General features: G+C 44.6%; 1 protein-coding gene across 5 annotated transcripts; it reads left to right on the forward strand.

The window, feature by feature from the left end:
* The first annotated feature begins 4 nt into the window (after window positions 1–4).
* On the forward strand, window positions 5–14911 carry LOC128323039 (oxidative stress-responsive serine-rich protein 1-like). 5 transcript variants are annotated; one of them, XM_053245546.1, is made up of 4 exons: window positions 5–130; window positions 10419–10539; window positions 13502–13606; window positions 14056–14911. In XM_053245546.1, exons 2-4 carry the CDS (start codon window positions 10463–10465, stop codon window positions 14756–14758), a joined length of 885 nt encoding a protein of 294 aa, XP_053101521.1. In that variant the 5' UTR covers window positions 5–130; window positions 10419–10462; the 3' UTR covers window positions 14759–14911. The 5 variants fall into 5 exon arrangements, with proteins under 5 accessions (XP_053101521.1, XP_053101524.1, XP_053101522.1 ...); XM_053245549.1 differs by lacking the exon at window positions 5–130 and adding an exon at window positions 137–321; XM_053245547.1 differs by lacking the exon at window positions 5–130 and adding an exon at window positions 137–311.
* Window positions 14912–15303: the final 392 nt, after the last annotated feature.

Here is a 15303-nt window from a genome sequence, read left to right on the forward strand (position 1 = left end):
CGAGGGGACGAAGTCTATGATACGAACGCGCGGGAATGTCTCTTGCGCGCAGACGCAGGCCTGGGACGCCGTCACTTCCTGTTGTTTCTTTTCTTCACTTCCGGCAGTGACTGTCTTTTGAGCTGTTGGGGTGAGTGTGGTAGTGTTTTTGTGGGCCGGGCAGGGTGTGAGCTCCTCAGGAGTGGCTGGAGTCCGACGGGGAAGGGGGTGATCCTTTGGCAGCAGGCGTCGTCGCTGGGATTCGCTTGGCCTGGCTCAGAGCTCTCCTTCCCCGCCTCTCGTCTCAAGGCAGAGACGCCTCTAGTGGGGTGGTAAGCGGGGGTGGGTATGGAAGGCGCCTCCGCTCTGCCTGTCTTATTGTTTCGTGTGCCAGCTGCAAGGGGTCTTTCCCTAAGGCTCATGTTTGCTGACTAACGATGCCTATATGATTTGAAGCGGGGGCAGGGCATCTAGTCCGGGTGCGGGCTCGAACAGCCTTTCTGCCATATGTTGCCTCTTGAAGTTCTGAAAGTTATAATCAGTAGGATTTGGGATGCAGTTTTATGCATTCACCTGCAAGTAAGGCCCATTGAATTTGGTGGAGCTCACTTCTGGATGCACAGGCATAGCTGGGTCGCGCTGCTGCATTTCTACTTAACACTGAAGCAATTCCCCGAATAAAACCATAGAATTCTTCGACGTGGCTGTGGAGCAGGTATCTTGAAGTGGAGGGTGCAATGCTTTCTTGGGTGAAACAAACCAACCATCGTTCAGAATGTGTTATTTAATCCGTGAGGGTCGTTGGTTCACCACTTCTTGTTCTCTTTTCCAGCCAAGGAGATGATGTATATAGATCATCAAAAGTTACTAGGCTTGGTCTGACAAATGATCTTAAAGGGGGGAAATCTAGTGATTTGCAGAGGACTTAAATGAGGCTATTGAACAAGTGAATGTATTATTGCTGAACTACAAATTAATCTGATTTCTCACATGTATAAGTAGGCACTAAAATGAATATAGGAAGCTGCCATATACTGAGTCAGACCATTGGTCTATCTAGCTCTGTATTGTCTTCACAGACTGGCAGCAGCTTCTCCAAGGTTCTCCAGGCAGGAATCTCTCTCAGCCCTATCCTGGAGATGCCAGGGAGGGAACTTGAAACCTTCTGCTCTTCCCAGAGCGGCTCCATCCCCTGAGGGGAATATCTTACCGTGCTCACACTTCTAGTGTGATTACCAAAAATAATTAGTTGTTGGCTAGCTGGTAGCTCAAACATTAAGGATTAGTGCACATATGAGCCAGGAGGACTGTGTCCCTGCCATATGAAGGAAAGCTACTGCACCTGCCTTTATATTAGAAGCTTGCACAACTAAAGACAGTGTCTTTGGTGTACAAGGGATGTGGCAAAGGATAATTAAGGATATCTGTGGGAGTCATCTTTGGAGATGGTTGAGGGATCAGTGAGGGCCTGCTTAATTTGCAGCAGAAGAAACAGCAGAGAAAGTGACAGCTGGAATAGAGACTTCTCAAATGTGGTTTGTAGAAGTTGTAGGACAAGATCTTCTCTCTCCTTTTGATTAAATGACAGCCAATAGAAGTGCTGATCACACCTTTTATATTGGCTCATGTGAGAGTTGGGCGGCGGGAGATAACTTTGGCTCACTGCAGTGAGAGAATGGTTAGATTACTAAAAGAGACTTGAGAGTATTGTTTATTTTCCCTTTGTCTTTGGTTGTGGAATTTTTGCTGAACACCCACCCACTTCTTGGTTTTAGCTGTATTGTGTTCATTGCCCTGTTGCTTTAAGATCCTCCTTTGGTGAAAAGTGTTGTACAGATTTAGTTAATTGTAATGGAAGAGGCTTTAAAAACAAAACAAAACCCACTTGCTAAATGTTCCTATAGGCCTTTTTCCTGAGCAGATCATAGCTCTGAAGTAAAAGTGGAATGAGTGTCCCACCAATTATTGGATATAAGTTAATTGGTTTGCTTAGTTTTCTGACTTGTTGCCAGTGGTGGGTCTGTTATTTAGAGCAGGATGAAATGGAGAAGGACCTCTTTGTTACATAGGATCGTTTCATTATTTAGAATACTGATCCTGGGAGAAGTTGAAAAGCTGCACGTCATGTGATATGGATATGACATGCAGCTAACTGCAACAAAGTCTGATTTCTTTAAAAGATTGCAAACTATACAGTTTTGTCTACATTAGAAATTGTATTACCTGCCATGTCTAAGGCACCAGTATACAACTACATTCCATGGAGATTAGAATTGATTGATTGATTAAGTGCCATTAAGTCGGTGTTGACTCTTAGCGACCACCTAGATAGATTTTCTCCAGGATGATCTGTCTTCAACTTGGCCTTTAAGGTGGAGATCAGAATAGCTGTGACAATTGTGTGAGAAGAAAGAGGGGTAGGGGAGAGAAGAGGTTATGGTTGCCCCATAGGGGAGATTAGTTTCCAAATGCCCAGTGCTTATTCACTATGGCCTGGTCTAGAAAAAAATTGATAAAACTTATCACACTTATGAATTAGTTTAAGTAAAACAACTTCAGGAGCAACTCTTTAAAGAATTAAGCACTTGAATTTTAAGACAGGTATGTATATTTTGTCTATTGTTTCATATTGTTCTCTCTAGCTATGAATCCCATAAGCAGAGTGGAGTTTTTCTGCACTGTAAGTTGTGGGAAGCAGCAATTTACATTCTCACATTTGAAATTGTGGATAACTAAGAAATAACAACTAAAAGTTAAAGAAGCTAACAATTACCAATAAAAATAGTAGCATACACTAAAATATATTCTGTAATGTGGGAAGAATTTTGATGGGAACTAGCAGGAATTCTACATGAAGAAGAGCCATGCATGGGTTGTGAGAAATTTCAGAGGATTCTCAGAATGTTGGCTTCAATGCATACTGGGAGTTCTTCTGATAAAGATTAATTGCTATAGTCTCATTCTAGCAAGTGTATTCAGTCACCAGCTTTTCACTTCAAATGACAATCAGGATTACTGATCTTGTAAAGATACAAAAGCATTGGCAACTGTCATTTCAGTTTGTGCATCTCCACCTGCATAATTATCCCAACTCCAACTTCCTGCTGTGGCAGGTCATCTTGATCATTAGTATTTCTTTGACTTGCTGTATGTTCTCTGCAGTCTTAAAACAATTATATCCATAAAGGTGGACGGGGGAAGGTTAAGTAACATAACAGGACTTGATAAACAGTGTCATTAATTAATCTTAAACTATTTCCTTTAGCTTTTAAAATGCAGCATTGTTGTATAGATGAAAGCAACTTACTCCCTCCGCAACCGGGCAGTTTTGTCAGTAATGGGGGCCGGGGGTGGGGGGAAGGGGAACCTCTGGAGACACACACACCCCGCGGCCTTGGAGAAGCCCCCCAGAGGGGGTAAGTTGATTTTTTTTAAAAAAATTGCGAACCCACTGAATTTCCGGGGGTGGTAGTGTCGAGCAGTTGCAAAACTGAACTGGCCTGGTCCCGAGTCCAGTTTGGTCTCAGACTGTACTGGGCCAGCCAGTTTTCTGCCCACCCCTATTGTGTGGGTGTCATTTGGCATATTTCAGTATAACTCTGTCAGAACCTCCTGATCAAGTGAGCTTTGTTCTCCTCCATGCCTTTGATATGACATAAGAAGGCTTTGAATCCCAATCTCCACTGCTGCTCTGTATGGTAGTTATGTGGAGCGATTCCAAAGTAAAATAATTGCATGAGGAGTATGGTGTGTGACTTATCTGGGATAACATCCATGTAGTTGTTACAGGGAAATACCAATGAAACAAGGTAGATGAAAATCAGTTATTTTTTTAATTGGGTTTTTAAATTTATTTTAATTTTCTTTAAAAATAATACTAAACTTCACATTTAAAAATAACATGGTTAAAATTAAATTTCATCAGAAACATGGCATACCTAAACTTAGTCTCTTGAAAATAAATTAATGGTGCTCATGTTTTCTCTCTCTCTCCCTCTGAGTTGCCTTCCATTCAAACAAAGATGGGTATTTATTTCAGTTTCATCTCAGGAAAATGGCTCTAGATGGCGCAGTAACTAACAGCTGTTGCTTCTGGAAATTTCTGGGCTTTTAGTTTCTGTTCTTAAGCAAGCTAAAGTCACATGCACAAAGACATGGGCTGGATAGTAGGATTATTGTTTGTGGTGGGGCTGGGCCAAGGCAGAGCCCCACCACAAGACAGAGAGGCAATACAGGAAAGGAGGCAGAGTGGAAAGTAAAAAGATGTATTCAGTACATTGCCACAGAAAAACTGTCCTGGATTCTGGGCAAAAGAAAAATCCTATCTGGAAATCAGAGATGTGCACGAAATAGATTTTGCATTTTTGTTTCGAGCTTGAAACAAAAAAAAAGAGAGCCAAAACGTTTTGTTAAACTAGTTGTTTCAACAGAACAAAAGTCAAAACGTTTCAAGTGTTTTGGCCATAGGGAAAAGTGGGGAAGCTCGAAACACCCCATTGTTCCCCATGGGTAGCTCCTAGCAACACCAAAGTGGGTTATGTGGTAGGGCACGATGGGTGCTACCAATATTCTCTATTTTTGTTGTTGTTGTTGTTCTGGGCGGCAGTATCAAGGCAGTGCATGTGCACATGCATTCAGAGTGGGACCTTCCTGATTCAACCTGAGCGGGATCTAAAACTAATTGAGCGGACATAAAAAAACTTGTGAGCGCACACCTTAGCGCACACATGTTTTGCGCACACCTTAGCGCACACATGTTTTGCGCACACCTTAGCGCACACATGTTTTGCGCACACCTTAGCGCACACATGTTTTGCGCACACCTTAGCGCACACATGTTTTGCGCACACCTTAGCGCACACATGTTTTGCGCACACCTTAGCGCACACATGTTTTGCGCACACCTTAGCGCACACATGTTTTGCGCACACCTTAGCGCACACATGTTTTGCGCACACCTTAGCGCACACATGTTTTGCGCACACCTTAGCGCACACATGTTTTGCGCACACCTTAGCGCACACATGTTTTGCGCACACCTTAGCGCACACCTTAGCGGGAACAGTGGGTGCTACCTACCACCCAACCCACAAAAGAAATGGGCAAGCAGGCAATTTTGAACCTTTCCCCAAAACCACCATAGGATCCTATGGAGGTTTGAGGAAAAGGTTAAAAATGTGTTAAAAATTGCCCACTTGCCCATCTCTTTTGTGGGTTGGGTGGTGGGTAGCACCCATCATGCCCTACCACACAATTCACTTGGGTGTTGCTAGGAGCTACCCATGGGGAACAATGGGGTGTTTTTGAGCTTTACTACTGTTCCCTATGGGCGGAACAAGCTGAACTCAGAATACACACACAAATTTTGCATTGCAGTTTGCAATGCATTTTGCAACCCTGCCTTTAAAAAGAACTTTGCAGAAGCACACAGTAAAAGGGACTCTATCCCATCCAACACAGAACACACACTTCAAATGCAGTTCAAAAAGTACCTGTGCTTCAGTAACATCAGCACAATTTGATCTCACACACACAATTAGGACTCCTTATTTCCTAGCATTGCAACAGCTGCCACAGCAGCACCCTTAGCAGCAAGCATAGCCATTTGCTCAACTAGCCATATGCTCAACACACACACAGCTGCCATTCTCCATTTCTCTCCACAACATGATCTCACAAACAAACCAGACCACAGCTCAAGGAAGGCAGGCACCCAGGTTCTGCCTCTGTCAGTCTGAGATCCAGCAAAACCAGATAGTGATAGCAGCAGTACCACCACATATTATACTCAGTGCTGAGAAACACAAAATCAAACCTTCCTTTCATCCTGTCTGTCATAGACAGACAGGAGGACAAATCAGTCATGGTCTGGGCAGCTCAACACTGAGCTCAGCTTTCTGAAGACTCTGAACAGGATGGAAGGAACAGAAGAAATGTGAGCAGCACTCTTAAGATATTCCCCCTGCGGGATGGGGCCGCTCTGGGAAGAGCATCTGCATGCTTGCACACATGCAGAAGTTCCAGGTTCCCTCCCTGACATCTCCAGATAAAGGGCTGAGGGAGAGACTCCTGCCTGTAACCTGGGAGAAGTTTGACTTCTGTAGACTATACTGAGCTAAGTGGGCCAATGTTCTGACAAGAAACAAAGCTTCTAGACTCCTACCATGAGAAGAACTCTTCTTTCTTCTCTTCTCCTGCAACGTATATATCCCAACACTTCTGCCTGCCTGTGTCTGGATAACACCATGGCTTCAGATTGGTGCTGGACCCAGCTGACAGCCGGATGGACACAAATGGAAGCTGCTCAGCTGCCCTCACTATGGTCAGACCATTGTCGCTCACCGTGAACCCTTGGTGACTGCTTGGCTGCCCAGATAGTCATCCCTCCACTTGACAATCCATGGCCACCAACAGCTCATCTGCCATATGGTTAATGTCCAGCACCTTCACATGCAGCAGAGCCCTCCTGTGCCTTGCTGCATGGGAGGGGCTGGCCATGCCACTGGCAGCAGATGTCCCCTTGCTCTCCTTCCCCTACCAGTGCACCGTGAGGGACAGGAAATAAGCGTGCAGCCCACTGCCGCTGGTCCACAGACCAGAAGTGAAGTCAGGCACACTTAAGTCATGCACTGCTGTGCGCAGCAGCCCCGACATGGGCTCCCTGCATGTCCTGCTGAAGGTGTGCATGAGGGGATCTTATGCAATAAGAGGAGGCAAGCAATAGGAGCAGCTGGCGGAAGCCACCACCTGTAATGGCTGGTCATCCAAAGCGATCATCTCAGCAATGGCCAGGCTGATGAGATGCGGCTTTGGGCAATCAGACTGCTTGCCCACCAACTGCACCCACCATGCAGGCAACTTCCACTGCTTGAGAGCAGGAGCAGGTTCCTTGCCGCTAATCGTGAGCACACAAAGTCTATAGCTGCCATCAGGATCAGGGGCCACTGGGTGGCTCCGTTGCAGGTGTTTCAGCATCCCCAGCATTACAAGATGCTTATTTATTTTATTTATTTATGAACATATTTTTATACCGCCCAAAATTTACGTCTCTGGGCGGTTTACAACAGAATAAAAACAAAGTAAAACATTAGTTAAAACAAAAATGAAAAGTTTAAAACATTACAACAATTTTAAAATTTTTAAAAGAATATTTTAAAAACAGCATTCAAACCATTAAAACAATAATGTTCCTTCCCCTGGGTAGAAGGATCCTAAGTTGGTGCAGGCAGCATGGATTGGGGCACTAGGGCAGAGCTCAAAGTACCCCCACACCCTGCTCCCATTGGAGCCAGCCTGGCCCTGTTTCGGTGGTGGTGGTGGTGATGATGATACTGGGACTGCTGGTTCCTTCTGCAGGCCGCCACCACCCTCAGTCTGGGGCTGAGAAGGTCTAGGAAGCCGAATGTCTTCCTCCTGGGCCTCCTCAGTCTCAGACTGGGGGCGGGGTCGTACTGCCAAGGGGGATTGGGGAGGCTGGTGAGAGCGCTCTGGCTGGGCTAGTAGCCAACACAATCGCAGCTGCCTCCGCTACCACAGGAAGAGCTTCTTCCCTGACAGGGAGGGACCCCCCTGCCCACCACCACCACCACAATTCTAGCTCAGCAGCCTCTGGCTGTGCTGTAGGACCACCCTCCTCCCAAAAGGTGAGCCTGCACACAGGCATAGCAGTGCAGGCAACCTGGCGAGTAGGACCCTCTTGCCATCACCCACCATGACCAGCATCACCCCTCCCTCTGTCTGCCACTCTGCTCCTGCCTCTGCCTTGTACCCTCCTGGACATTAAAAAAAAAAAATCAAGCCATAATTCTGATGGGGAGAAGAAGTGCATTTAAGATGGGTATTTTTAAAAGGGCTGTGGAGTCAGGTGTGGTCTATTTATGCCTTGTGTACCATACACAGTGCTATCTATAGCACTGTAGTGCACACACAGAAGCGAGAAATATTACATCTCTCTCCCCAAATAAAGAAGTGGGCTTTATTTATGGGGGAGGGGGAGTGAGCTACCATGGGATAAGTCTAAGGGAAGGGAAAGGGGATTTCTGTGGCCTCTCCTAATCCACCCCTCCTGTCCTACAGTGCTACCTAGTACCTAATCCCTTCTCCAAACTAGATTCTGTTTGAAGAACTCTAACCTGACTGGGGGAGCAGCCCCCTACCCTTTTCTGCTGGAGTCTGGCCAGGTGCTGCTCTGAGGGACACTTGGACTCAACAGCTGGGGTAGGGCAGCCTGGTAGGCACCCACCCCCATTATTAAAAAAGCTGGGGGGACCCCCCAAAACACCAGGGAAACAGAGAGAACCTGGCAGGCTGAGCACCAGACAAAAGCCACAGTACACACCAACTTACAAAAATAAAAAATGAAGTCCAGTCCAGGCACATAGCAGCAGCAAAGGTGCAGCTTGGGGCAGCAGAAGGGGAGGAAAACCCAACAACCAGTCAACACAGCACCCCAGTTAGTAAAGCCACTGTGGGCTGCCTGCAAGAAGAGGAAAAAATCTACAGCTGCACCCAGTTAAAGCCACTGTGGCTGGTACAATTAAAAAAAATTCGGGGGGGGGAGCAGTTGGCACTGCAAAAAAGGGGGGGGATTAGCCTGCAGGTACTCTGTCTCTCTCTCTCTCTCTCCACTGGACCAGGCAGGCCCAATCAGGCTGCTGCCGCTGCCACCACCGGCCTCCTCTCTGCTGCCACTGGTTTCTGATCCTTTTTCCTCTCTCAGTGTATCCTCTTCAAGAAGGACCCTTTAAATACATTTTGAAACTCCCTCCTTCTGCCCCCCCGTTGCCGCCAATGGGGATACAGTTGCTTGTGACAACACTTGATTTCTATGACAACAAACCAACCCAGAAACAAGGAGATTGCAAGCTAATTGGAAGCCAGATAGGGAAAATGGCGTTCAAAATGTTGAAATGTTTCAAATAGAAAAGGGGGTGTTTTATTCTGAGCTTGGAAGAGGCCTTTTATATAAAGGGTGTTTTGTTTCGAGCTCAAAACACTCAAAATGGCCTGTTTCAGCGTCGAAATGTTTTGTAGGTCCCTACTGGAAATATTTTGAAATTCCTATCCTTAGTAAAAGTGGAGAATGTGTTGAGTATAATCAGTGCAAGAAGGAGATGCAGTGCCTAGTTGCAATAATGAAATTTCATAATGAAGAAAACTGCTTATTGTGAAGAAAATGCTGTGGAGGAAGATGTAGATATGTCTATGAAGTTAATAAAATTTGAAAATATAAAATAAGAATTTTAGCACAGCCAATAGGAACCAGAGTGAGGGAGGAGCTTCCTCCCTTAACTCTGATTTTAGAGTGATGAAACTGTGTGCCAGCGTTCCTATGTAACACTGGCACAGGCAAACCGGAGGCCAAGCAGATGAAACCTAGAGAGAACCGAAGGTGACAAAATGCAATTTGGGGAAGGAAACTGTGGATTTTGTTTTTGTTTTATAACTTTAATTACCCGGTTTGTACATTCAGGTTTGGGAACTGGAGGTGAAGGGACTTCTGGCTTCCAGTTATATGAACTGGGCCTACGTAGATGACCTTGGCTATTAGTTTGTGTAATAGACTAGTAAAATTTTGTCAGTTAGATCCGCTGCTTCACTGTAGTTTTTATGGCTTGGAATAAGCTGGTGGGGTAGCTGGTATTGCTGCAAGTAAATTGCCTGTTGCTTCTAGCCCAAATCTAGGGTTGCATAAAACAAAAAATATTGGCTGTGTTTCCACATGCTCTACAGGTTTTTGGATCCCACCATTGGCTGGAAATTAATCTATTTGACAAAAGGTTTCAAAGTAATGACAAAAATTTGTACCCTGGGTAGCATGAATTTCAGTAGACATTGCACCCAAGGCCGCTTTGCAAAATAATCAGGAGGGTGCTCTTGAAAGCAAGGTTGATTTGATTTAAGTCAAATTGTTTTAAATCACTTCATAGAAGGATTCTTTAAATCACAGTTTAAATTACTAATCAGGAAGATTATATTTAATCATCATTTTCTATAAAAGTACATACTTGTTGTGGGCAGCGGGGAGAAAGGGCTTAAGCGTGTGCGTGTTGCATGTATACCACCTGCAGAATAGGACTGATCAGGTCTGTTATCTCTCATCCCCATATACTGCTGTTAACAATGTTCATGGAATATAATTATGATTAATATTCATGATGACATCTTTGACTAGGTTCTTTATGAATTGGTGTTGTTGTTTTTAATCAATTTAAATTTTTTTAAAAAATTAAAGCATTGATTTTTTTCAACCCTGCTTGAAAGACACTTCTGACCTACAATGTCAATATGAGTTAAGGTGTGTGCTATAAACAATGGTGATGGAATTTTTCTGATGCAAGATGACTGAAATACTTCATTGCAGTTGTGTTGAGTTCAAAGGCTTAGTATATTTTCTGTGTTCTGCCTCAGCTCAATTTAATTGATTTATCTTTTCTTAGTATTCATTATATGGCAGGCCTGGCAGTATCCTAACAGTCTACCAATGGAATCAGAAGCTAAAGAAGGAGATGAAGAGAGTCTGCAAACAGCTTTCAAAAAGCTGAGAGTGGATCCAGCTGGGTAAGGTGACAATGGTCTCTCCCTGCCCCCATTAAGATGGTGCTTTTTAGCATCCCGTCACTTCCTTCCTATTAACTTGGAATTGGTTGTGAAGAAAGGCATCACTTGCTTATTCATATGTACTTTACTAAGCAGGTATGGAACGGATATCCTTATTGGTAGATTGATCAGTTGCCCTCATAGCCTAGCTTTTATTACCTGTTTGCTTACTACTTCTGTAATTTGAATTAAGAATGTCATACCATGAACTACAGTGGTCATGGGAAAAATTCTGTTTTAATTAGCTGAAGTACATAGGAACCATAGGAAACTGCCATATACCAAGTCAGACCATTGGTCTATCTAGCTCAGTATTGTCTTCACAGACTGGCAGCGGCTTCTCCAAAGTGGCAGGCAGGAACCTCTCTCAGCCCTATCTTGGAGATGCTGCCAGGGAGGGAACTTGAAACCTTCTGCTCTTCCCAGAGCGGCCCCATCCCCTGAGGGGAATATCTTACAGTGCTCACACTTCTACTCTCCCATTCAAATGCAACCAGGGCAGACCCTGCTTAGCTATGGGGACAAGTCATGCTTGCTACCACAAAACCAGCTCTCTTGTGTGCAGATGAACAAGGTGCCAAAACTGAAGGACAGAAATGCGTTCCTTCACACCTCGGGGGGTGGGGGTGGATTGTGTATGCGTTTCTGAGAATGTATGCCTCCCATCCCTTTCAGTTTAAAGTACTGGAGAACAAGAGGAATTGGTCTTCGGGAACATGTGCCTAAAGGCATGCATTCTTGGAGTCAAATTTCCAAATATATCCAAATAAAAATGCCCAAGCCATTACTTTTGCCTTATGAGTTCAGTTTTTATCTCCCACCTCGCTAAAATGTTCAAGGTGGCTCACAAGCATATGCCAGCAATTATTAATGTCAGCAATTACTAAAAATAATTGCTGACATCCTGACTAATGAAGTGTGTGCATAAATAGCAGCTCCAAGCACACAGCGGGACCATCTCCACAGCTCCGTCACTTTCTTTATGTGCATGTCTTTTGTGCAACAGAGCCAGCAGAATGCTCCTGGAATGCTCTTCTAAAGCCCTCTCTTGCAGCTGAAACACATTACTGCCTTCAGTACTATTTGCACAGTTGCTTTGGTAGTCAGGACGTCGGCCAATATGTATTATATACAACACTAAATTAAAACCATCAAATTAGGAGTGTCACATATCAAGCATCCCTAGCCTGACATCAATGCCTTCCAGGTTCACCTCCTTTTCACTTTCTAAAAAGAGAGCTCTTGTATTGTTACCTAAAATGTCAAGAGATGGAACCTTGGTTGCCTTATCTCCAAACTCTTTGAGTGTGCGGTGTGTGCTAGTGGTGTGCAGAACCAGTTTGACCGGTTTGAGCTTGAACTGGACTGCTCCCCAAAAAAGGGGGGCCGGTCCTAGTTCAAGCCAGGTCTGGTTTGGATCGAACTGATTGTTAGCCCTGGGCCGAGAGGCTATGTTTGTAAAGGGGAATCCCATAAAGATTCCCCTTTAGAAGTAAAGGGGATTTCTACCTCTAAAGGGGTTCAAAGGGTAGGCGAAAGGGCACCTTACCATTGGCCTGTTAGCAGCTCCTCTAGGTCCACCGGTGCTCCCCCGCCAGCAAAGCAGGCTGGCGGCACGCATGTGCGGAGACCAGAACCGGGCCACCGCCCTGCACTGTTGGAGGGGAGCGCTGGTGGGGCCTACAGGGGCTACGAGGAGTCAGTAAGGTGCCCTCTCATCCATGCCCCCTGCCCGCCCTTTGAACCCGTTTAGAGATAAAAATCCCCTTTTCATGTAAAGGGGAATCCTTACTGGATTCCCCTTTACAAGCATAGCCTCTTAGCCCGGGTTGGGCCAGTTCAATTCAGTTCAAATTCAAACTGAACCACCGAGAGTAGTTCCGTGCAAATCCCTAGTGTGTGCCCGCTGCTTTTGCCTCATATTTTCCATAATCTTCTTTCCAAACTGTGTGTTGACAGCTATTTCACTCCACTGAAACTGGGCTGTTGCCAAGCTTTTCACCTTTGTGACTGCGGATATATTTTGATCTGGATCCTTCCTATTCAAACTCCATCCTATCCCCAGTCTGCAGAAATGGTTTTCAGTAGGTCTAGTACACTCACCCAAAAGGCAGTCCCAGTGATTTCAGGCATGTACTTAGAGCATTTAGGATTTGGCTACAAACTAGGTTAACTGCCCTGTGGGCTGCACCAATAAGCTAGCTAGTTCATTTTACTGAAATTTGGAGCCAGGGTTCTTTCCAGAATTTCTTTTGTATTGCATTTGAGTATGGGAATCTGGGAAAGAGGTGTGAATTTGTTCAATTCCTACTGTATTACAGTTCCTGTTTTGAATGGTCTTCACTCATATAAAATGTCTTTGTATTATAAATAAAACTAAATATAGTGGCAAGCTTGTGATAATGGCTATTTAGAGTGTTTTTACTGTATGTCAGTGGAACATAGCACTTTTAAAAAGTTGGACTGTTTCTGTACTTCACCCTGTGTTTCTGAAAACTCACCCATGCCATTTATGCAGTAATTCGGCCTACTGTACTAGCATCCATACATTTGCTGATGTCAGTAACCACCATGTGGTGGGCTGTATGTGCAGCAGAACACATTTTCCTATTCTACCCATGCCAGTTCCTCAGAATACCTTGTATGGCTTTTTAGTTAGTGCCAAAATTCCAACATCAGAACACTGGTCACCTAAATGGTTATTTCATGATAGAGCGTTTGTTTCAAACAATTACATGGTGGCAGAGTAATATGAATGTATCCTGCTTTTCATCCATTTGTCTATAGAACAGAAAACCATTCCGTTCTCCTTGAGGTTTAGGTATGTAAAGCATAATCTCAAGGAGCACACACATGTGAATTTGCTTTATGGAGACTTTATCTTAGCATAGTACTTCAGTATGTCATTTGCCCTTTAATTCAGATCTTCCACACCTGTAAGTGAAGGAACGGGACTCAGAGCTCCAGTCAGGGCAGCTGTCGATGGAGGCAGGCATCCAACTGTCTGCTCAAGAGAGACCTGGCATGGGTAAGGTGCATTGCTAGTGACTGTATGCTCAAGACTAACTCAAAGAGAAGTTTTTTAACTTGAATCTGTTTTCCAGTACTTGGCAACTGTGAATACATCCAGAGAAAACAATGTTGTGATATACACTGTTGCTTCCACCCTCCAGTCATTTGTCTGATCCTTGGTTTAGTGTACAAGTGACTGGAAGGAACAGTGATTTGTGTTACCAGTGATTAATTATAATAGTTTGGGGTGTTGGGTTTTTTTTGTTAGATCACATAAATTATCTTTCTGAATGCTGGTCTTTCCCATTTATCCCCCCTCCCGCCCCCCAAATACATAATGCAGTGTGGTTGTTTCAACCATGGAATTATAACAAATCATTTTACGATGACCAACATTACACTCTTCTGAAATGTGTTTTGTTCATAATCGGTTTCTGTTAATGTTGCTGCTCTCTCTATATACAGGTGTGCAAGGAAGCCCTTGAGAGGGTCAACGAGGCCCCAGCGCCGCCGGCGTTCCAAATCCCCTGTCCTGCATCCTCCCAAGTTTACATACTGCAGCATGAAAGCATCTTCTGCAAGTAGCCAACTGAAACACAAAAGCCAGATGGATGCTTTAAAGAGCAAAGTCAGTCCAGACCCTGGTGTCACAGAAGAGCTGTATTTTGGAGGAAAGCGATGCCCCCTCTTTGACAACGGCAACTGCCGGAGAGCTAGAGCAGAGCACCAGAGCACTTGCACAAGTGAGCAGCCTTTGGAGAATTTGGTGAAGAGTTGTCCTGCTTTTTCTTTGGCCTTTGAAACCAGCCCAGATCCCAGCCAACCTTCAGATTTCCAGTCATTATCCAAGCTGAGTTTCGAGAAGCAATGCCCTTGTGTGGACAAGGAATGCCAGTGCAAACGATGGCAAGCTATAGAAGCCTACTCCTTCTCTGGCTTGCGGAATGTCCTCTCGGAATGTGAAAAGGCTGTCATGGAGGTGCGTTCACAGTCACTGCCGAACAGGGCACCTTCTGGTTTGGGTTCTTCAGGCTCTGCCCGGTCTTGTTCGGAGCAAGCTCGAGTCTTTGTGGATGATGTGACTATTGAAGATCTTTCAGGGTACATGGAGTATTACTTGTATATCCCCAAGAAAATGTCCCACATGGCAGAGATGATGTACACTTGACATGAGAATCATGGGTTGGAAATTCAGTGGTGGTAGTGAGATGTTCCCTCAGTGCCATAGTTGGAAATGTATCCATTGTCATTGCTGCGTGTTTGATCAAATGTTTATTTGCGCCATACAGTGTAGTTTTTTAATAAAGTGAAAAAGATACTAGCCGCTGTCTTAAAGGTGCATTGCATTACCTTCAAGCTTTCAAGAATATACCTCAGTAGTTTCACCTTTGATCCATTCTAATGGATCACCTTTATCATACCTTTAAAGTAAGCTGCCTTTTACACTTATACTCTGTATACCATATTTACCCAAATAGAATATGACTTTGAATTTAAGATGACCCCTCCCCCTTACAAGTACAGGTTAAACCTACATTTGCCTGCAAGGAAGATGACAGAATTTAAGACACACCCATACCCATTTCTAACATCAAGGAACTTGGAAAAGACCTAGCCTTGGATTCAGTTAAATACAGTCATTTTGGAAGCTGCATAACCCCCTACAAATTATGCTGATTTGGAATCTGGGCTGGGTCATGTCTTAGCCATCCC

Source organism: Hemicordylus capensis, chromosome 4, assembly GCF_027244095.1.
Source record: "Hemicordylus capensis ecotype Gifberg chromosome 4, rHemCap1.1.pri, whole genome shotgun sequence".
Taxonomy (NCBI): domain Eukaryota; kingdom Metazoa; phylum Chordata; class Lepidosauria; order Squamata; family Cordylidae; genus Hemicordylus; species Hemicordylus capensis.

What these genes read in the sequence shown, in the direction of transcription:
- LOC128323039 (XM_053245546.1), top strand. Translation starts at nt 10,463, where the DNA reads ATGGAATCAGAAGCTAAAGAAGGAGATGAAGAGAGTCTGCAAACAGCT. An exon ending in CTGAGAGTGGATCCAGCTGG is followed by an intron (nt 10,540 to 13,501) that starts GTAAGGTGACAA and finishes CCTTTAATTCAG; the next exon opens with ATCTTCCACACCTGTAAGTG. An exon ending in TCAAGAGAGACCTGGCATGG is followed by an intron (nt 13,607 to 14,055) that starts GTAAGGTGCATT and finishes CTCTATATACAG; the next exon opens with GTGTGCAAGGAAGCCCTTGA.